The sequence below is a fragment of the Bidens hawaiensis genome, unplaced genomic scaffold (genome assembly GCF_021521415.1).
Source record: "Bidens hawaiensis isolate Kalapana, Puna unplaced genomic scaffold, B.hawaiensis_p1.1 tig00006634_1, whole genome shotgun sequence".
Taxonomy (NCBI): domain Eukaryota; kingdom Viridiplantae; phylum Streptophyta; class Magnoliopsida; order Asterales; family Asteraceae; genus Bidens; species Bidens hawaiensis.
In genome coordinates this window covers 360,448-384,212 of record NW_027491448.1, presented here as the reverse complement: position 1 = coordinate 384,212, position 23,765 = coordinate 360,448, and the positions used below count along the sequence as shown (strand labels likewise).

Sequence of the window (23,765 nt, the reverse complement as noted above, 5' to 3'; positions counted from 1 at the left end):
TATGCCAGTGCATCCATATGCATCCCCGGCCAAAAGTATCCCGCATTGTTCAGCTTAGCCACAACAGCGCGGGGACCTGCGTGAACTCCACAGATGCCTTCGTGTACTTCCCTTAGGAGGTAGTCAGCATCTTGGTTGTCCACGCATCTTAAGAGTGGGCCAAGAAAGTTACGTCTGTAAAGGGTGTCATCGATGAGTTGATAATTCAGTGCTTTACAGCGTAGTTTTCTTGCCTGTGTTTTTGACTCTGGTAGTGTTCCTGCTGCAAGGTAATTTATTATTGGTGTCATCCACGTTTCTGTACCGGTTTGGATGACACAAATTTCCTTGTGCGGGACTGATGGTGCTTCGAGGAGTTCAATGCGGATGTCCTTTCCCAAGTGGGTGAAGGCTAGTGATGCAAGCTTGCTTAACGCATCCGCAGATTTGTTTTCGCTGCGCTTGACGTGTATGACTTTACAATCATTAAAATCACGCATAAGGGTTTTTGCCTGGGCGAGGTACAGGGCCATTGTGTCGTTCACAGCCGTGTACGTCCCATTTATTTGGTTGGCCACCAGCATGGAATCCACGTGGGCTTCCAAGTTTTTCACTCCCATCTTACGCGCAATTCTCAATCCGGCCAAGAATGCTTCATATTCGGCTTCGTTATTCGTACTTGGAAAATCCAACCGAATAGCGTAAGTATATTCTTGGCCTGCTGGGTTGGATAATTTTAACCCTGCGCCTGAACCCTCGCTACTGGCTGCTCCATCAGTGTAGAGTCGCCAGACATCATTGATGTCCTGTGCTGGGGAGGGTTGAGCCTCCTCCTGGCACTCTTTCTCCCGCGAAGCGGGGACTTCTGCAATAAAATCGGCCAGGACCTGGCCTTTTATGGCTGGTCTTGGCTTGTACTTAATTGCATATTCTCCCAATTTAATTGCCCATTTGGCTAGACGTCCCGATAATTCGGGTTTGCCTAGAACGTTTGAGAGTTTGAAGTTGGTGAAAATGGTGATTGGGTGGCCCTGGAAATATCGTCTTAACCTGCATGAAGCGTGTATAAGTGCCACGTAAGCATCACAACCCTTATAGCTCTTTCTCTATAAATAATATCACCTTCTTTGTTTTCTTGGAGCACATCACACAACACAACACAACAACCAGCAAACATGTTCAAATTCGTATCCTCCTTACGAAGGCTTAAATCCTCCCAAAATCTTGGTCGTCACCGTTTTTCTCAACAAGCTCGAAAACGATCACCACCGGTTGAGGGATCAGAATCCCCGGTTATACCGGCTTTTGATTACACTCCTCCGCCGTACGTGGGTCCCACTGCCGATGAGATCCTCCACAAGCGTAATCAGTTCCTCAGCCCTTCCATGTTCCACTTCTACAAGAAACCCGTGAGTTCCTGTCCGATTAATTTCCATTATTTTAACGTCTTAAATTACATCTAGGCCAAATGTTCTCGTGTATTTGTCAATTTTATTATGTTATAATAATGTGTTAGGATCATTCTGCATCTGCTTATAATAACAAGATTAACTTTAAGAAGATTAAACTTTTTAAGACAAAAGAGTAACAAGCTAAGACGGTGTTTTTTTTTTTTGTTTTTTTTTTATATATCAAACTAAGTTTTTGTAGAATTTAATAATATATAAATGATTGTAAATTTGTGTTACATATAATTAAAATTTTGCAAAACAGTATTTGGTATCATATTCCATTAATAGTGATTAAAAAATGTTATCATATCAAATTTTATTCATGATTTAACTAATTTTGAAATCAAATTCCAAGATATTATAAGGTTTATTATCATTTATGGGATCATTAATTTCTAATATCAGGTTCACTTCTTTTTAGTATTTTATTTTAATTCAATCACAGATTTCTATATATATATTAATCATTTTCATACGTTACGTAACATAATTTAAATATAAATCTTTTCTTGTCCACCTCTAGTTATTTAAGGTACATTTTTTCTCCCAGCAAAAAAACTTATGTCTTTTTTTTCCCTTAAAATGACGTTTTGTCAATAAGGTAATCAACAGGCAACGAGGTCCCATTTCACTTTTATTTGATAATAATAGCTGATAATAGTTGTGAAGTAATTTATATATTCACTATCAAAATTTGATAATTTTCGTTCATTACTTCTTAAATAACTTTATTAACAACATTAAATCTATAAATTTTATACTTGATAAAGGGTAAATAGCCAATTGTTTGTTACCATATTATATGTGGGTAAAGTTAAAATATAAAGGACAACAAAAATGAAAAAGATGAGAATGAGTCTAATCCGTTAATCTTCTATTTAAATTATGGAGATTAATTTAAGAAAATAATTTGATGAGAATGGCATAAAGGTAATAACCCGCTTTTTTTGACTTTCTCTTTCTACATGCAAGGCACACGTTAATTCTTCCATCATTTTAAAACGTCCATAACTTTTTTATACAACATTATTTTAAAAAAAAAAATTCACCATAATAACAAGCGTTTTCTATGTTTAATATGAGTATCATATTGTTAAATAAAAATAAAAAAAATTAGTGGGTTTTTTATATTGTGTTATTGGTTGTTCATTATGATTTTCAATTGGGTTTTTCTATGCATTGTGTTATAGATTTTGGTCATTGTGTTATCAATTGATACTCATATTAAAGATAGCAATTAAAACAAAGATTACGTCATTGTGTCTTTTTATTTATCATTGTGTCTTTGTGCTCATCATTTGTCTTTTTACTTATCATTTTGTTTTAATTATTATGTATTACGTTTAAGGTCATTGTGTTATATGTATTCAACATTGTGTTTTATGTTTCAGATCATTGTGTTATATATGTAGTCATCATTGTGTATTACGTTTCATGTAATTGTGTAATATGTATTCATCATTGTGTTTTATGTATTAGATAATTTGTTATTATTTTATTATTATATTTACGTATTATTATTACACCGTATTATTAGCATTTAAAAAAAAACACAATGATGATTTGAAAGACAAAATGACGAAAAAAACACAACAAGAAACAGAAAGACACAATGACGTAATTTTTTTATTTTTATTTTTATATAACAAAGTCATACTTATATTAAAGATAAAAAAAATGCTTGCTATTATGGTGATTTTTGTTTTAAAAACTAATATCATATGAAAAAATTATAGACTGTTTTAAAATGATGGGGGAATTGACATGTGACTTGCATGTAGAGAGAAATATGTATTATTACTTTTATACCCTTTAACATTTGGTTCTCACTTGACACATGTTAATCAATTATGGCTTCTCACACTTTAAATTTTTATTGGCTTTTGTAAAATAACTCAACCCATTATATGTTTTTTATGATTTAATTACTATTATTACCAATAATACAATCAAAATTTTGTTTTTATATGCTCATTACTTTTGAATTATTTTACTTACCATGTGTCAACTAAGTTTAGTGATTCTTGTTTCAAGCTACAACACCACTTATATCAAAATTCAGCTAATCTTTAAACAAACTCACATTTATAGATAAACATTAATCAAACTTGAATCCATGTTATTTTTTTAAAGTTTAAACCACCAAAGACTAGGAAAATAGTATGCTAATATTTTGAAATACTTTCAAAAAATTAAAACATTGTTTCTTAACTCTTAAACTTTATAATTTGTTAAAAACATTTGATTTTCATACAAAATTTTGATTTTTAATGGTAGGTGTCTTTTATGGGACAATTTAACAATACAAATTAGCCATATTATCGTCCCATTTTAATGAATTAGAACGTTGGTCCTCCCTTGATGACGTGGTACATGACGCGTCAAGGACGTTAGCAATATGTTACATGCCTCATTATTAGGCAGGCGGACGAAGCAATTGCTATTTTGAATGAAGGTCGTGTTAGTGGTTTGATTGAATTATTGTAATCCAATGTGTCTTTTTTAATATATATATATATGATTAGGTTAAAATGAAAACCCACTTGAGTTGTGAAAACTCTAGAAACTCATTTTCAACCACATGTTTTTAATTAAAGTTTAAATCTTGTGGTCTACAATTAAAGTTAATAAAAAATATAAACATATATATAACATTTTCTCTCTCCTGAAAACATATATAAAAATTAGTAAAAAAATGTTAAAAAATAGCAAAAAAATGTTTTTTTTTTATTTTTCGATATTTTGTATTAAATGTAACAACATATATTACGTATGTAACAAAAAAAACGATTTTACATAGGGTTTTCATGGGTTTTTACAACTCAAGTGGGTTTTCATTTTATACTTCCCATATATATATTGAAGAGGTAGGTCCCAGCAGAGCCCAGTTGGACCCGCAAGACTCATCTCAAAGAGGGACGTCTGCGCAGTTGAACCCGCAAGACTCACCTTCAACAGGGACGTCTGCGCAAAGGCTAAACTCGCAAGACTCACCTTGAAGAGAGACGTCTGCGCAGAAACCAACTGGATCCGCAGGACCTACCATGCTCAGAGACGTGACGTCCTTACGCGCAGTACGCAAGCTGCTATCGCAGGAAAAGCCTCCCAATGGTCGACGTACTCCGCCTGTTCCGGCAGCAACGGATACTAGCCATCAGGGAAGGCTACCCGCGCAGCAAGGCTACACGCACAAGGCACTTAACTCTTAAATAATTCAGTAATGTCACCTGAAGAAAGAGTGAGCAAGCCGGGAATACTCCCGCCCAAAGCCGGGAAAACTCCCGCCCAAATGAGCCAGTCCGTACGCTACTGGAGGATCTTTTGTACTATACCTGACGAGGTATGGACAAAAGATCTGACCAAAGCTGCGACAGCTCACTGACAACAGTACAACGAGCAGCATGCTCTATTACTTAAATGTCACTATCAGCCGCTGCCTACTCACCAACCTGTCGTGGCACGTGCATAGCCTGCAGTTGGTGGGAAAGGAATAGTACACAGCCGGCCTGGTCACTATCAGCCGCTGCCTACCCACCAACCACCAGCACGGCATGTGCGTAGCCCACAGTTGGCAGAACATGAATACTATTCAGCCGGCTGTACCTTCTTGGAAACCTACCTTCGGCTATAAATACTCCAACGCCTTGGAACGGTATTATTATCTGATTATCTTATCTTCTCTAGCAATCTCTCAATATATACACTTATATTCAGAGCAATCTAGTCTGATTCTCACGCCGGAGGGTGGTCACAAGGAGGTACCCCCCCTTCTCAGTGACGAGCTCACTGTGTCTGTTTTGCAGGTCATCAGAAGAACCATCTTTGCCGGACTTAACCCTCGTGGGAAACATCTACTTAAACCCCAGATTATCCGTAATCTGTCCGGGGTCAATTAGTGTTTCTTCATTGGCGCCATTCGTGCATAAAAGCTAGAACTAATTTTCAGTTTTTTCAAACTTCTAGAAAGATGGTTAAGGTTACTCCGTTGCCAAAGCCAGCGAGTGACCAAGAAATCCCGGTAATCACAACCCTAGTTACTGGGAGGAACACCGGCGATCACACAAATATTATGAACACTACCCCGGTTACTCAAGCCGGAGCAAGTGCAGTAAATTTTACGAACACTACCCCGGTTACCCGAGCCGGGGCAAGTGCAGTAAACAATCATCCCCTGGGATTCATTGATACCCAGGCGGAAAGACGACAGACGAGGTTCCCCCACCAAACACTTGATCAAGTTAAAGCGTGGGCGGAAGCACGTCAGAGAATTCCAAGCTGAGTTGGACGAACGCTTATGTTCACTCCAACAGGCTGACGAATTCGGAAGCACTCGACAACAGCTCAACATGAGCAATGAGTGCGAGTACTTGGACGATGATTCGGAGGAATCCGACACCGACGTAAACCCTCGCCATAGGGCGAAAGGGAAACGTAAGGAAACGGACTTCCAACCAAGAAGGAATTTTGGAGAAACCTTCAAACCAAAAAACGTGGGTGGAAACCCACGTGACTTCTCTAAAACCTTCAGACCAACCGCTGCAAATGCGGGAACCTCCAAGTTTGCAAGGGACATTGCGGAAGCAATCGCCCCGAAAAGTGCCAAGCAGATGCCCAACATCGGCACTTATGATGGTATATCCGACCCAGATGATCACCTGAACAGATTCATAGCGGGGTCAACCGTCAGCAACTGGATGGAACCCACGTGGTGTTATATGTTCCAGATGACACTGGTTGGAGCGGCTAGAGCGTGGTTTGACCGTCTACCGGTCCACCACATCTACGATTGGGCGGACTTCCAACACAAGTTCAGCCAACACTTCAGTCAACTGAGGAAATATACTGAAGAGCAGTGGACGATCCTTAACTGCATCCGAGAGGAAGATGAGTCTTTACTAGACTTCATCACGCGCTTCAATACAAAGAAGCTAAGTCTGGGCAGTATTAGCGAAGATCTTGTTCGCGCTGCTTTCATCCAGGGCGCGAAAGACCCAGAGCTCATCCGCACCTTAACGGGTAAAGATGACATGCCATCCACATGGGATGCCATCATGACAGCAGCTAAACGCTTCGCGGAAACGGAAAAGCAACTGGGTAGTGATCTTCCCTAGAGCACGAACCTCTACACCCAGAAAACAAGAGAAAACAATGTCCTTACCGCCCGACTAAACAAAAAGAGGAAGCTAGGTATTTGGCAGTCAAGGGTAAACTTTGACACCTCATCCGGCTCGCACCCTCAGTTAGGCGGAAAGGATAACATGCGGTCGTCGAACCGGAACTCCAGATGGACGCCACTCACCAAAAGCGTCACCGAAATATTTGACACCGAGAGGCTTCCATAACCAAAGGCTCCAATAATCCAAGAGCGTCACAACGCTGATCAGAGCAAATTCTGTGACTTCCACAGGACAAGAGGCCACACCACCGACGAATGCTTAGACTTGAAGGACATCGTCGAAGCATTTGTCAGAGATGGGACGCTCACGCACCTCGTGGCGTAATGAATGCTGAGCAGGCTAATGCGTGTAGAACCCCAGTTGGGGAAAAGACGGACGAAACTGCAGCTACAATGTTGGAAACTACATACTACGTAAACAACGAGATTCCGAACCAAGTGCATATCGGCTCGAAAGGCTCGATGACACTCCCATCCCAAGAACATGGAAGGGAGCTCAATTACACAGTCTGCATGTAGATCAATTCCAAACTTGTAAAAGAAAAGGCCCAGAGCCACTTCTAATGGAAATGATTCTCCTTATCACATTGACGCTGATAATCTTACATTTATACTTATAAACTTTCCACACTGATATGCCGGTCTTCACCGCATACATAAGTGGGGAAGTAAGTCGTTGCGTGTGGAAGGCGGAAAAACCCGCATAAACACAAAAAACGGCCAACCTTCACGCAGGTCAGTTATAGGTAAAGTTGGGTCATCCCACTAAATGAAAGTGCCGGTCCTACCCGCACAAATCATGATAGAGGAAACCGAACTAACCTATTGACAACCGCGCGTCGAACGGTTAACTTATTCAACACACTGATATGCCGGTATTCACCGCATAAACAAGTGTGAAAAGTCGTTGCGTGTGGACGGCGGAAAAACCCGCATAAACACAAAAAACGGAAAACCTTCACGCAGGTCAGTTATAGGTAAAGTTGGGTCATCCCACTAAATGAAAGTGCCGGTCCTAACCGCACAAATCATGATAGAGGAAACCGAACTAACCTATTGACAACCACGCGTCGAACGGTTAACTTATTCACTGATATGCCGGTATTCACCGCATAAATAAGTGTGAAAAGTCGTTGCGTGTGGACGGAGGCAAAACCCGCATAAACACAAAAAACGGCAAACCTTCACGCAGGTCAGTTATAGGTGAAGATCGGTCATCCCACTAAATGAAAGTGACGGTCCTACCCGCACAATCAAGATAGAGGAAACTGAACACTAACCTATTGACAACCGCGCGTAGAACGGTTAACTTGTTCAAAACACTTGGAAATTTGCTAAGTTAAAGTATGCACGAGCGAATCATATATGGTTTATGCGGCAAAACAAGTGCCAAATTAAGCTATAATATGCATGAGCAAGTCATATAACGTCTATAAAGCAAGTCATCCAGTGAAAGTGGCGGTCCTACCCGCACAAAGATTTATACATTCCATAAAAATTCAAGTATTACAAGAATGGCCGGGTATCTACCCGCCTACAAGAGTGTAAATCTATACAAAAACATAAACCTATCCTAACAGTGAGAAAGGATCTAAAGGTTCAAGCTTCAGGACCACTCCCTCCAAACCCACTTGTACCCGCACCATCAGTTGGCTGTGGCGGTTCAAGGAAGGTCTTGAGAATGGTTAGCCCATCATCATCAGCAGCAACTTCGTTCACCTTCTCCACCACCGGATGCGGGAAGGCAGCATACTGGTTCACTGCTTGGTCATACGCAGCTTCAGTATCTACATCATATAGAGGGAAGTTGGAAGGCGGGATGCCCTTCTCAACAAACCCCAGACCAAGCAAGAAGCCAGCCTTTTCCCCATCCTCATGAGAAGCGTTGAGGGCTGCGCTCATGGCATCGTCGTAAGATGTGTCCGTGAAGATCCGATGCACAACCTACAAAATACCAAGTATCAAAACCTTTCCTAAGTACAAAGAAAAGCGTAAAGACGTTATGAAGCTAAGCTTACCTGCGACAACGCTTCTCGTAGAAGCCATTCCTGGGTAACCAGAGCCTCCTGGAGGGCAGCTTGAGTTTGGTTACGGGCGCGTTCGGCTTCACTTTTGTTAAGGTTGGCAAGCAACACTTCCTTAGCAGCAGCCTCTTCAACGCCCTTTAGCTTACGCTCAGTATGGTCAAGCATACCCCTCTGGTCCAAGATCTCTTGAAGCTTCTTGGCGTCTTCCATGGCCAAGGCGTCATGAGCCTGCTGGAGCCTCTCTAGTTTGGCTTTGAGCTCCTCATTCTCGGCGCGCAGAGGCTCCGCAACAGCTTCAGCCTTGGTGGCCCTCTCGGTTGCGTTCCGCGCAGTTTCCTTAGCCAACCGAAGCTGTTCGTTAACAGCTCGGGTAGCCTTGGAACGGGCCTCGAGACGGGCCTGAACTTCAACCTCAAGGGCCTTGAAGGCCTTCTCCTTCTCCGCAGCAACGGCGGAGAATCTCCTGTTCTCCTCATGGTGTCCGCGCCTGAGCTACTTCTTGGATACGCGCAGCCTTTAACTTGTCGTTTTCACGACAAAGTAACTCGACGCGCGGCTGCATCCGGGCAAGGAGAATCCGAAGCTCATTTGTCAGCCTACCCTCCTGGTAGCTGGACATGGCTTCCCCCAACGCGCCACTTGGGGCCGCGTGACGCGCCCACTCGACGTATTCCACAGGCGTCCGAAGGGTTGTTCCCCGGCGGATGTTCCACCATGGAACATACACCTCATTCGAATCCGACACTGCAAAAACAAAAAGCAGTTAGGAAAAGATGATATATATATATATATATATATATATATATATATATATATAAAGGCCAAAATAACCCTACGCACTTGTAGGGTCGACAGTAGGCCGGTAGCCGCCAAACCCATCACCCGAACCTAACGGATATCCATCCAGGAGGTCAGGCAGATGGGAACGATGCAGAGATTGGCTAGAAGCCCCGAACATACCTGCTGAACCGGCCGGAGACGAGGTAGTCGCCGGTGCCGGAGGCACGGTTGAAGCCGCCGAGGTAGAGACCATGGGTGGTGAACTCACTGGAGGTGAACTCACAACCGTGGCCGCCGCTGCGGAGGAACTCGCAGAAAAACTCACCGCCGGATCAGTGAAGGACGCAGTGAATATGGCACTGACAGCCGGCGGAGACGTCACAATTGGAACAGTTGCCTCAACCGGGTGAGCAACTAAACCAACACTCGAAACAGGCGCGGCCGCCTGGGTCGTCGCCTCGGGTAGGTTGACCAAACCTACCGTCATGGGTCCAGAGGTGCTCCTCCCCGCATCACCTTGGAATGCAGTTGCATCCACGCCTGCATGAAGACAAGATAGTTAAATATAATGGCGGAAGGATATGCAGTTAAATTAAATGGAAATTATAATTACGAGTTCTCTTCAGCTTGAAGGTTCTGATAGGCGGGGACGAACCCGATGGAGCCGGCCTCTTCACGCCTCTCACCGTCGTCATCCTGGGCTGCTCAGAGGTGACAGCTGTCTCAACCTCTGGAACAGTGGTCTCACCACCACCAGGATTCCCCGCCGCCTCCTCGCTCTCGGTCTCTGAGTCAGACCGGTTAACCTGATCGGCGGTGGAGGCAACATTCGCCTTGCCCTTCCCGCCTGCAGCTTTCTTCATCCTCGCGAAGAAAGGACCATCTGCGGATTCCTCATCAGAAGATGACAAGATTAGAGGAATTCCAGCAGAGGTTTGAGCATCGAGAGGTCGAGGGTTAAATAATCTTTTACCTGGCCTCGTGGCGCTCAGTATCTCGTGGCCTGGCGGGTAGGCCTCCTCAAACCGATCCGCCGTTTGCTCAAGGATGGGCAACTCGTTCTCATCAAGAGCACGAGTACCCAGCCGAGCAGGACCACTAGCCTCCCGCGGATGCAGGAGCGATTGTAAGTCATTCCCCTCTGAAATAAAAAGAGAAACAGTTAGAAGAAAAACCCTAAATCAGCAAAGAAGACGGAGCATACCGTAAGGGACAGAGTTCAAACCGTATTCGAGGACGATGGGAATCTGTGGCGCCTCCGCCCCAGCATCCTTCCACACCCGGCTCATCCCGAGCATCACCATCCCGGACTCCGCAAAGCGGTAAACCGGAGACTGGATCCGGGAAATCTTGGCAAACCATTCCGCCTCCTGGTAGTTGGAGGCGTGAAGGATGGGGAGTGCTCTCTCGTTCTTGAATGTCATCGCTATGGGGACGACACGGGCAGAGATGTAGAAGAACTCCCGCTTCCAAGACCGAAGACTGCGCTTAGTAGCACAGATCTTCAAACCCTTGATCCGAGTGACCAAGGTATACCACCCCTGGATGCACCTCCAGGAATAGAAGGTCATCAGGCGGTCGACATGGGGCTCTACGCCCAGAATGAGGTACACCCATTCAAAATGGCGGATCTTTGCGATCGCCATTGGGTGTACCTCCGTCAGGTGCACACCGTGTCTCTCCAGAACACGGTATACAAACTTCGTCAATGGGAACCTGAGATTCCCATAAATGAAGAATGCAGCATACACCTCTATTTTGCCCTTGGGGGCATCGTACACCGTCTGGTGTGGCTCAGGAAACTCAGACTCGAAAGGCCCGAGCATGAACTTCCTGACGATGTACTGATACTGGTCGACGGGAAGAGCACACTGGCACTCGCCAGCAGTACTCTTATCGTCCCTATCAGAAGTGGACGTCGGGTTCTCGGAATACACGTCCGACTCTTCAGCAGTAACTTCAAGATCATGAGAAGACATGTTGTGGAGGATGTAAAGAAGAACGATTTCAGGAGAATGCTCGACGGAAAAGTTAGAGTATTCGCCGGAAATCGCTTAGAAGAAGAAGAAAGTGAAACTGTGAGTTGAGATGCATCCTCTCCTCCCTTTATATACTCATCGCAATGAATGCGATGAATTTAATGCAGAAGAGAGAGGAAAACGGAGGTGCAATGAAACTATGACACGTGGAAAGAGCAAGCTGGCAACAGCTGTTGACAGGACGCGCGCCGTAAACTTCGCGGCCACGCGCCCGAAAATTCGCGCCCACGCGCCTGAAAAAGCGTCTGGAACGACCATATACTGTCATGTCGCCATAACTTCCTGCACGTCCTGAAACTGTCAGAAGAAACCGTCGGACTACGCAACCGTCCCTTCAACAGTTTGGACTGTTCTTATCCTTTCACCAACTCTTCGAATTTCAAAAAGATTCAAAAAGATTCAAAAGTAAGCTAGACTATACCCCTTACCTTGGCAACCAAGTAACTATAAGACAGGTGCGAGTACAGTGTTAAGGCAAAACCCTTCACATACTTAGCACCTGCAGGGAATTGAAGCCAAAAATACCTCGGCAACCAAGTAACTATAAGACGGGTGCGGGAACAGTGTCAAGGCAAAACCCTTCACATACTTAGCACCCGCAGGGAATTGAAGCCAGGAATACATTGGAAGTAAAATAACTATAAGACGAGTGCGGGTACAGTGTCAAGGCGAAACCCTTCACATACCTAGCACTCCGCTGGGAATTGAAACCAAGAAGGATCTTCCGGGCCATGCTTGCGGAAACGGGAATAACATCCCCGCATAGCGGGAACGTCGAGAACTAGATTGTTTGAAGCTCCAAGATGGAATAGGTTGTTTAACATAATTGATCACTATGTTCAAAACTACCAAAACCTCATGGAGAATCTACACAAGTGGAACTCAACGCTCCTGACTTGCGAGGAGGTTACAGACCCACCCGCATCATACCCAAAGATCAAGCAGAAAAGTCGGGAATTTCTGCACGTGACATTGGGACTTCCACGGGAAGAATCCCCATGGAAAACCTTAAAACTAAACCCTTTTCAAAACCCTTTGCTTAAGTCCAAAAGTTCACCTCACTTATTAACAATTCATGAGAAGAACATTGGACTGGGGGGACTTGAAGAGGTAGGTCCCAGCAGAGCCCAGTTGGACCCGCAAGACTCACCTCAAAGAGGGACGTCTGCGCAGTTGAACCCGCAAGACTCATCTTCAACAGGGACGTCTGCGCAAAGGCTAAACTCGCAAGACTCACCTTGAAGAGAGACGTCTGCGCAGAAACCAACTGGATCCGCAGGACCCACCATGCTCAGAGACGTGACGTCCTTACGCGCAGTACGCAAGCTGTTCCCGCAGGAAAAGCCTCCCAATGGTCGACGTACTCCGCCTGTTCCCGCAGCAACGGATACTAGCCATCAGGGAAGGCTACCCGCGCAGCAAGGCTACACGCACAAGGCACTTAACTCTTAAATAATTCAGTAATGTCACCTGAAGAAGGAGTGACCAAGCCGGGAATACTCCCGCCCAAAGCCGGGAAAACTCCCGCCCAAATGAGCCAGTCCGTACGCTACTGGAGGATCTTTTGTACTGTACTTGACGAGGTATGGACAAAAGATCTGACCAAAGCTGCGACAGCTCACTGACAACAGTACAACGAGCAGCATGCTCTATTACTTAAATGTCACTATCAGCCGCTGCCTACTCACCAACCTGTCGTGGCACGTGCATAGCATGCAGTTCGTGGGAAAGGAATAGTACACAGCCGGCCTGGTCACTATTAGCCGCTGCCTACCCACCAACCACCAGCACGGCATGTGCGTAGCCCACAGTTAGCAGAACAGGAATACTATTCAGCCGGCTGTACCTTCTTGGAAACCTACCTTCGGCTATAAATACTCCAACGCCTTGGAACGGTATTATTATCTGATTATCTTATCTTCTCTAGCAATCTCTGAATATATACACTTATATTCAGAGCAATCTAGTCTGATTCTCACGCCGGAGGGTGGTCACAAGGAGGTACCCCCCCCCCCTTCTCAGTGACGAGCTCACGGTGTCTGTTTTGCAGGTCATCAGAAGAACCATCTTTGCCGGACTTAACCCTCGTGGGAAACATCTACTTAACCCCCAGATTATCCGTAATCTGCCCGGGGTTAATTAGTGTTTCTTCATATATATATATATATATATGAAATATAAATACATGTTCTGATTCATGATATACAATATATTATTATTGTGATGAAATAGTTGAACGTGGTGCATGGGAAGATGCAGTATTTGTTTGATGAGAATGGGAGAAGATATCTTGATGGTTTTGGAGGGATTGCCACTGTGAATTGTGGTCATTGTCACCATGATGTGGTCCAAGCCATTATCAATCAAGTCACTACCATACAGCACTCCACCATTCTCTATCTTAACCACTGCATCACTGATTTTGCCACCGCCCTTGCAGAAAAAATGCCTGGCGACCTCAAGGTATTGTACTTTTTTCCAATAGTGTTTGAAACTACCCTTAATATCCGAATGAACCATCTATTTTAACATTCATGTAGGTTCATATAATAACTACACTTGAGGCTTGTCTAGGTTCATTGAACACCATGCTATTGGTGCAATGATATAGAAATAATGGACCCACAAATTAATAAATATTATAAAGGCAAGAAGTGTGGATTGAATTGGCATATCTCATCCCTTGTCTGGTTGTTACTTGTTGGTGTTTTATGATATACTTGTCACCAATGCTTACGTTATCTACTACCATATATAATAATTAGGTTAATTCAATTAAAAACTAATATTGTTTAAAACCTGTGTATTTGTGATTTTTTTTATAATCGATATAATCTACCAATAAATTTGATGAAAAATTATCATTCGTATTTCAAATCTATAAAGAATATTCAATTGATTAATCTTACTATACTATTGAAGCAAAACAAGATATCCACATGGTCTTCAACTAACATGTCCATATAAGCTTCAAAGTCATTCAGTTTCCATCTATAGAATTGTCACATAATTCACTAATTAATGTTTTCTAAAATCATAACCAACTATTTCCTTTCAAATGATTTAAAAACAGATTTCGACTACAACTGATTATTTATAACTGATTTGTGTTCCCTTTTTTAATATGACTATTACTTTAGCAATTCAATGATTTATATATTCATATAGTTTCTCATTCACACAATTTATACATATTTTTCCTACATCTTGTGGTTTTGCAGAGAACAAGGTAAATAATTCTTATGATATCTACATATATATATATATATGATGTTTGAAATATTTTCTATCCATGTAACACGGGCCACGTACTATCCTAGTTTTTATTTATATTAGATGGTATGAATACTTATCAAAAATAGTTCAAAAGTAATAGAATACTCATGATACACAGGTGGTGTTTTTTACCAATTCGGGCACGGAAGCCAACGAGCTAGCGATGATGATCGCCCGATTATACACATGTTGCCAAGATATCATATCATTGAGGAATGCGTACCATGGGAACGCAGCTGGAACAATGGGGGCAACTGCACAGTCCAACTGGAAATTTAATATTATTCAGGTAATTATATTTTGAGTTATACCTTTTGTTTTTTAAATGTAAAAACAAACCAATAAACACTAGTAGGCTGTTTTTCTTCTATATACTTTTCATTTATCAATCCTAAACTTATATAACATTAAATTTTAGTTTGTTCATATTTTAAACACATGGATTTGTTATATTGGGTAATAAAAGTCGTTTCCTAAGAGCATTCTCAGTAGGTTCTTCAAATTATGTGAGGGGGTTCTCTATTTTTTAGAAATGGTTATAAGTGGTTGTGAGAGGAGGAGAGAGAAAATGTTACTGTTCATGGTTAAATTTGAAGAAACACACTGTTAACCTCTATAATTTTTTAATGTTTTTTTAAAATGGTTGTGAGTGAAGGAGAGAGAAAATGTAATGATAACGTATAAAAAAATATTATTTAATTAGAAATGAAAGAGAAAAGATGATGTTTTTAGTTTAATTATAGAGATAAAAATGGAGAATCAACTGGAAATGCTCTAAAAGCTTTCAGTAGTCTACTCTTTCTCATCCTTATATAACTAAACGTGATCACATTTTAAATTTATTCTCAAGTTTACAACACTTTTCACATCTCATTCCTCATATATATATATATATATATATATATATATATATATATATATATATATATATATATATATATATATATATAGGGGAAGTATAAAATGAGAACCCACTTGAGTTGTGAAAACTCGTGAAAACCCTATGTAACATCGTTTTTTTTAAATAAAAACCCACTTGAGATGTGAAAACTCTAGAAATCCATTCTTAACCACATGTTTTTAATTAAAGATTAAATCTTGTGGTCCACAACTAAAGTTAATAAAAAACGTAAAAGTTGATTTACATTTTCTCTCTCCTGAAAACATATATAAAAATTACTAAAAAAATGTAAAAAAATAGCAAATTTTTTTTTATGTTTTTTGATGTTTTGTATTAAATATAACAACATATATTTAATGTAACAAAAAAAAAGAACAATGTTACATAGGGTTTTCTCAACTCAAGAGGGTTTTCAAACTATACTTCTCCTATATATATATATATGTATATATCAATTAATAATACTTTTTCTTATTCAAAATTTGTTATTATTTCTGTTTTTTCCATTCAAAAAAAAAGTAAAATATGATTATGGGGTGAATGATAACCCCTCAACTATGGGACGGTAGGGTTGTTTCCTTCTAAAGTTTAGATGTTTGAGATGGGTATAGAGGTTCTAATACAATTCAAATAACTTTATTTTTTATTCTTCCCTCATAATTTAGATATGAGGTTGTTGATTGGACGGTTATCTTGAATGCTCTAATTTTGGAACGTTTCTACTGTTGGAATACATTAAACGCTACGTTTGCGTGTGTTTTTGTAAAGCTTATTATTTTGCCATTTTCATAAATGCTTATTTTGTCATCAAAATCATCGGTTTATAAGCGATACAACATTGTTATATGTCGTTTTCTAAAATTTTTAAGTTGGCAATACCTTTATCTTAAGGAAAGTGACAAATGTGTCTTCATCAAATAATTATTATTTGTTAGTAAAGAGTAGACACTAACTATTTTATGTGTCATGCACAGGGACATCTAGTGTTTTAAACTATCACTTATTGTACAAAAAATATATTAAAAAAGCATTATGTTTATTATATAAATTAAGGGTGGTATTTTAAACATATGGGTGGTTGCTAATCTTATTTCTTCATTTGACCACTAGAACGGGGTCCATCGTGCAATGAACCCGGATCCGTATAGAGGAGTATTCGGGTCTGATGGAGAGAAGTATGCCAAAGACGTCGATGACTTGATACAGTTTGGAACATCTGGACATGTTGCCGGTTTCATTTTTGAAGCGATTCAGGTGAAATATTCGGGGCCCACCTCAATTTTATTAATTTTTTATTTATATTTACATAACAATTAAAATTGTGACACATCTCTCCCTAATCTCTTCTACACCACTACACCCCTAAAATACAATCCATCTTCTTACTGACTGTGCGTCATGTGGCACACTTTTTCCCTCCATTCTCCTCCATTCTTATGAGGTAATGAAATATTGTTTTTAAACGTAACAAGGGCCCGCCTGTCCCATAATATCACTTGGTTCAATATGAATTTCTTTTGATCTTTATTGCGCACTACATGCACGTTTTAATCGTTGCTTTTCTTTTTGATATGGTTAAATATATATATTTTGTATTGGTATAGGGAGGGTGGCATTGTGGAATTGGCTCCAAACTACTTACCTCCGGTTTATAAGAGTATTAAGAAAGCCGGAGGGCTTGTGATCGCGGATGAGGTCCAGGCTGGATTTGCTCGAACCGGAAGCAACTTTTGGGGATTCCAAAACCAAGGAATTGTCCCTGATATTGTCACAATGGCAAAGGTACAATAATCGCTTCCAATTAAACAAACCCGAATTTTGAAGTGCTTGCATAATGGGATCAAATTTACAATCTTGCCTATTAGGGTATTGGCAATGGGATTCTACTTGGTGCAGTGGTGACTACCCCTGAAATTGCAAAAGTTTTAACTCGTCGAAGTTACTTCAATACATTTGGTGGAAATCCGGTTTGTGCTGCTGCGGGTCATGCTGTCCTAAAAGTCATTGAAAGAGAAAATCTTCAAGAAAATACTCATGTTGTTGGATCATACTTGAAAGAACGACTTACTGCTCTTAAAGATAAGCATGAAAGTAAGTTCTACTTCGACGTTTCATAGTTATATTTTTATAGTTTAAAGCAATGTTTTAAAAGTAGGTCTACAAGTCCGAGTACTTCCTGAATAATCGCTACAAGATGTAGTGCCGAGACGACTTTCTTTAACTCCCCTAGTTACGAAGAATCGATCAAATGTGGTCAACTAGGGCCGATTTTGACTTAAAAACTAACATAATTCATATTTCTATAATATTGAAGAACAAATATCATTTTTTTAATTAATGATAAATAATTTAGTATTTAAAAATATATTTCTCTTATTTATATTGATATTCACGTATATTATTATAAATGTCAGTAAACTTTTTATATTTGACATATATATAATAACTAAAATTAATTTTTTTTATATTTATCATGTCCGAGCACTCTCCAATTACTCCCTGAGCACACTAAACTCTCTTGTCGGCCACCTTGGATCCGTCTAGCGATTTTTGCAACCATGGTTTAAAGTAGTAAATTTAAGAATCTAGTAAACAAATATAATTATGTTGTGATATATTGAAGTTATCGGTGATGTCCGAGGAAGAGGGTTAATACTTGGTGTTGAACTTGTTACTGATCGCAAGCTTAAAACGCCAGCAAAGACTGAAATATTGGAGACAATGGAGATGATGAAAGGTAATTTTCAATCTAATATACAAGCAATAATAAATGGCCGATCTAAGTTTTTTTTCACCGGTGTCACTCAATTGTCTGATGACTAAATGAAAGGTCGGCTTAACGAATGTGGAGTCCTAAACCGAAACAAGATTTTGTGGCTTTTTCATGACAATTGTTAAAGGGAAAAAAATGCTTGTTACAAGTTTTGAACCTATAACCTACACTTTAGTAAAAGTAACAACCAAGGCTACCACCATACCAATACATTACTTTCACTTTACTTTCCCTATTATAATATATCTATATAATGTTTCTTTTGGACTTGGAGGCCTTAATTAAATATGGACCTAAAGCTCTAACTTATTTTCGTTGTCCCACGAGCCATTCCTGACTAAATGACACATGAACTTTATTTATTTATTATTATTATTATTATTTATTTATTTTTCAGATTTGGGGGTATTAGTTGGTAAAGGTGGATTCTATGGAAATGTTTTTAGAATCACTCCACCACTATGCTTCACCAAGGAAGATGCAGGTGTGCTTTTTTCCTATACGATTTCTTTTTTATAATTATTTTTCACATTACATATTTAAAAATTCAAAATTTGTTTTATTGTTTAACAGATTTTCTTGTGGATGCTATGGACTACTCGATGTCAAAGCTCTAAAGATCTATCATCAAATTTGGTACCAAAATTTGTAAAAAGCTTTGATGAAGTAAAACATATCAAGAGTCTAACTTATCATATCATTTGCTAAATAAAAGGTTTTTCCCATATGGGGAAATGTGTGATTGAATTGTTGGGCAATATGCACTTTGATAGAGTGGTTAAAGTGTAAATTAGGATAAATATTGTTTGGGTCAATAACTCATTGACCCTCTATGTCCTGAACCTTGGATGTTCTATTTGCTATTATATATTTTATTTATAAAAAGGTTCTATGTTATTGGATTGACAACAACTCGTTGTCTTTGTATTTGTCTTCTCTTTTTCTCGTTTTCTAATGTCATCCAGTGAACAGAAGTACACCATCATCATCATACTCAGTATATCTTATCAATAGCAAAGCTATGATAGTGTTCGGGAACGGTAAGATGTCGACAGTCTTACCTCTACCCCATAGAAATAGAGAGGTTGCTTCCAATGAGACCCCCGGCTCGATAGTAGTTTTGCATCAAGCCTTGGACTAAGGCACATAACACTCAACCATCGGGACATCGGCTGATTGGTGCATGTACCCTTGTCTTTTGACTATAAACGCCACTACATGATGCCTGATTAACCTTCCGTCACTTTTAACGTTATTTTCACGAGATTAGTAAAATAACGTCAAAATTAGTGCAATTTCACTTTTGCCCATCCGAGGGTTCACACATATATACCTTATATGCGAGGACCGCAAGCAATGCTAGAAAAAGAAATATGGTTTTGAACATGAAAAAGAAAACTAAATATATACTGTTAAAATAGGTTTATCATAATATTAAAATCCTATTAAGTAGTGATGTCCAACCCCTTTAATATATTAAATGACCTCTGTTTTACTTTACCTAAACCCACAAAATGTTTGAGCCGTCGTTGGTTTGTGATCAAGAACTTTTGACAAAAGAGGTAGTATTCTTTTTGAAACTTGATGAAAAATCACACGAAGGTTCGAAGAGATGGAAACTATTTTGTTGACACCCAAAGACATGGTTGAGTTATTCTATAAAGGCCAACCAGTGATGGACCTAGGAATTTTTGTCAATGGGATCCCATATTTTCGGTGTTCAAATTTTTCGGGTCGACCGTTGTTTGGGTCGGGTCGATACGTGGAACATAATAAAAAACAATATCATAACAAAACTTTCTCTTCAACGAGAAAAGTAGGCCAGGTTGACTTGTATACTCTTCTTTCCCTTTCTTTCAAATTATCAATTTAGTATTGTTACTTGGAGATGGATGTGAATTAGACATACATTACATTTGATTAAGATTTTAGTAGTACATTAGAAGCTCTATAAAATAATACACTTGGGATCACCAAAATTGATTAATTAAAAGAGTTATTAATTAATCGATAAATTAATAATTATTAATTTATATATTAATTAATATTTTATTAATTTATAGTAGAATACTTAGTTTACAAACACCTTTCAAGCTTCCACTTAATTATTGTATACAATGCATGTATATCAAATGAACGGCCCAATTTGAAAGAAACCTTCAATCTCCCAAGTTGAATTGAAAAATGATCCAAGAAATTATTGAAAGCGTTATTGGAATTAATAAAGATGATATCAATGAAGAAGATGATGAAAGTTCTACAATGGAGCCCCCTTTGCGAAACGAAGCTATTAAAGCGGCAATCACATTGAACAATTTCTTGTTGAGCTATGAGAAAACAACACCAGAAGTTCTTACCATGCTAAGGAAAATTAGAGACGAGATTCAAGGGGAAATTGATTTCAATAAAAAACAAAAAACAATTGAGTCATTTTTCAAGAAACCTTCATAAATCATTCATGTAATATGCTATATATAAGGAATTATTAATTTATATTTTATATGGGGTCTAAAGAAATTATCAAAAATGTATTATCTTATAATTTTAGCGAATTATTAATTTAGCACCCTATCCCCGAGTTGGGACCGGCAAAAAATATTATCTTAGAGAGTTTATTAAATAATCGAGTATTAATTTATCGAGTTTCTACTGTAGTAGTAGAGAGTTGGTTGTTTTTCTTTTTAAATAACAAAATAAAATTTGTATATACAAAGCTCAAAACAATTAAATTAAACAGGTGAAAAATGGAATTGGTCATTTGGTACATATAGTTGATATGTATTAGGTACTTTTGCTTTGTTGTTATTAAATGGATGAATCTGGCAATGATTTTAATGGATTTTATTTTCCGATTAGAATGAGGCTTTCATTAACACTAAAAAACACATCATTAATACTAAAAAAACACATATTGGATTAACTAGAGGTGGCAAATGGGTTGGGTCGGGTTGAGTCGAACGGGTCATGGGTCGAAATGGGTTTGGGTCAGAATATGTCAACTAAAAAAGGGTTGTTTTGGTTTGGGTCAAAATAGGTTAGGGTTTGAACGAGTCAGAACAGGTTTCAAGGCCTTTTTTTTTTTGAACGAGAATAACGACGGAAACATTTTAGCATTTTTAATTTTTTTTATTTATATTTTGAGTTATGATTTTTTTATTATCTTTTTTGAATTTTTTTCTAAGGGGTTTTTTTGTTAAGATAAAAAATCCTCAAAAAAATATTCAAAAATAATAATAAAAAAATCATAGCTCAAAATATAAATAAAAAACAAAAAGAGTAAAAAAAACTAAAATGTTTCCTTCGTTGTCCTCGTTTCATAAAAATAATAAAAAAAACCACCGAGAAACCGAAACCGAAACTAAAAAATCGACGGAAATGAAACAAAAAGCCAAAACCGAACCAAATCAATTGAAATAAAAAAAAATCAATCAAAATGAAACTAAAAAACGGACAAAAATGAAACAAAAAACCAAAAACGAGTCCGGAATCGACCAAAAAGAAATCAAAACCCAAGTCCTGTGTGAAAACTCGTGTTGGCTTGAAAGCTGAACCGAAACCGAAAAATCGACGGAAATGAAACAAAAAGCCAATACCGAACCAAATCAATTGAAATAAAAAAAATCGATCAAAACAAAACTAAAAAACGGACAAAAACGAAACAAAAACCAAAAGCGAGTCCGGAATCAATCAAAAAGAAAACCAAAACCCAACCCGTCCTGTGTAAAAACTTGTGTTGGCTTGAAACCTGAACCGAACCCGTTTCAATCTCAAACCCGTTTCGTGCCGAAACCTGTATCATGCGGAAACCCGTTCCGATCTGAAACCTGCCACATTTCCTTATGACACTAACCCACATCGACTCATTTCTTTGAATATGTCGACCCATTTTGACCCGAAAATAACAAGATGAAATTTCAAATAACTATTTTAACTCATTTAAAAAAATTCTCTGACCCAAACCAACCAATTTAATTTTTAAAATAACCCAAATTGACCCATCTGAAATGGTTTGAGTCAGAATTGTCACCCCTAATTAACACTATTAAATGGATGAATCTGGCAATGATTCTTAGATTAACACTAATATGATCGGATGCAGGTAAGGAAAGAGCAGTTGTTGATGAACAATATAAATAACATAAAAATGGAGCCTTCTAAGTCTCCAACAGCGACCCTTCAAAGACGAAACAACAAACTTTCCACTAGACCAGACCAATATTAATAACTTGGGTTCTAAGTATTGACATTTATGGGGTCCTTAAACAATTTAATATTCCGATTCTAAGAACTTTGTAAAAACCATTGGCATCCTGGGACCCTGGTCCACACTATCTGGGTCCGCCCTTGAGGCCAACAAAAATAACAAGTATGAAAAGTCATAATTAATTGACATGTGTCAATTAGAGACCAAAGACAAAAATGTATAAAAGTAATAGTATGTATTTCATCTCTCCACATGTAAGTCACATGTCAATTCTCTTATCATTTTAAAACTTCTATAACTTTTTTCATATGATATATATTTTTACAAAAAAAATCACCATTATAGCAAGCGTTTTTTTTATCTTTAATATGAGTATGAATTTGTTATATACAAATTAAAATAAAAACTAGGTCATTATGTCTTTTTTTTGTCATTGTGTCTTTTTTCATTAGTGTGTGTGTTTTTTTTTTCTTTTTAAAAAAATATTAATAGCATCGTTATGTAATAATATGTAAATATAATGATAAAATACAACAAATTATCCAATACATAAAACATAATGGTGAATACATATTTACATAATAACCAATGACGATGGAAAAGGTATTTATAGGCGGGGGTGAGGGAATGTGATTAGTGGAGTTGCCACTATCTGGAAGATGTTTCCTTCTACCTGAATTGAAAGTGGCTCGTTTTGACAGAGATGATAGCTAGCCATGTGTAGAGTTGTTACAAAACATCTAGCTGGCCTCTCCCGATTGGTTGTGCCATCACATGCTCTCCTTTAGGAGGGAAACGTCGCTGTCAGGGAATATTTTCACCAATATTCTAAAAGGGCATTCGTTATAACTGCCTTCTTTAATGAGTGCGAAGTCCTCTATTGTTTCTTTCCTCTACAGGAAGTTTCTGCGGCCCCTGGGAGGGTATTTGGACTATCGTTCATTTGTGAATGCCCCCCGCGGGTATTGTGAATGATCCGCGGGTGTCTCTCGCGAGTATTATGAAAGACCTGCGGGTACCTCTCGCGGGTATTGTGAATGGCCCGCGAGTATCTCTTGTGGGTACTGTGAATGACCTGTGGGTATCTTTACTTAAGGTGTTGTTTGTTTTTTCAAAGGTAAAATGTCTGTATTCTGCGGACCATATCTGCAGTCATCTG

General features: G+C 39.0%; 1 protein-coding gene across 1 annotated transcript; it reads left to right on the top strand.

Annotated features, from left to right (window-relative positions):
* Positions 1-1,154: 1,154 nt before the first annotated feature.
* On the top strand, positions 1,155-19,046 carry LOC143633180 (alanine--glyoxylate aminotransferase 2 homolog 3, mitochondrial-like). Its single transcript, XM_077101527.1, has 9 exons — positions 1,155-1,388; positions 13,685-13,915; positions 14,847-15,017; positions 16,740-16,883; positions 17,238-17,411; positions 17,495-17,720; positions 18,253-18,366; positions 18,800-18,886; positions 18,976-19,046. The coding sequence occupies exons 1-9, from the start codon at positions 1,155-1,157 to the stop codon at positions 19,017-19,019; spliced, it is 1,425 nt and encodes a 474-aa protein (XP_076957642.1). The 3' UTR covers positions 19,020-19,046.
* Positions 19,047-23,765: the final 4,719 nt, after the last annotated feature.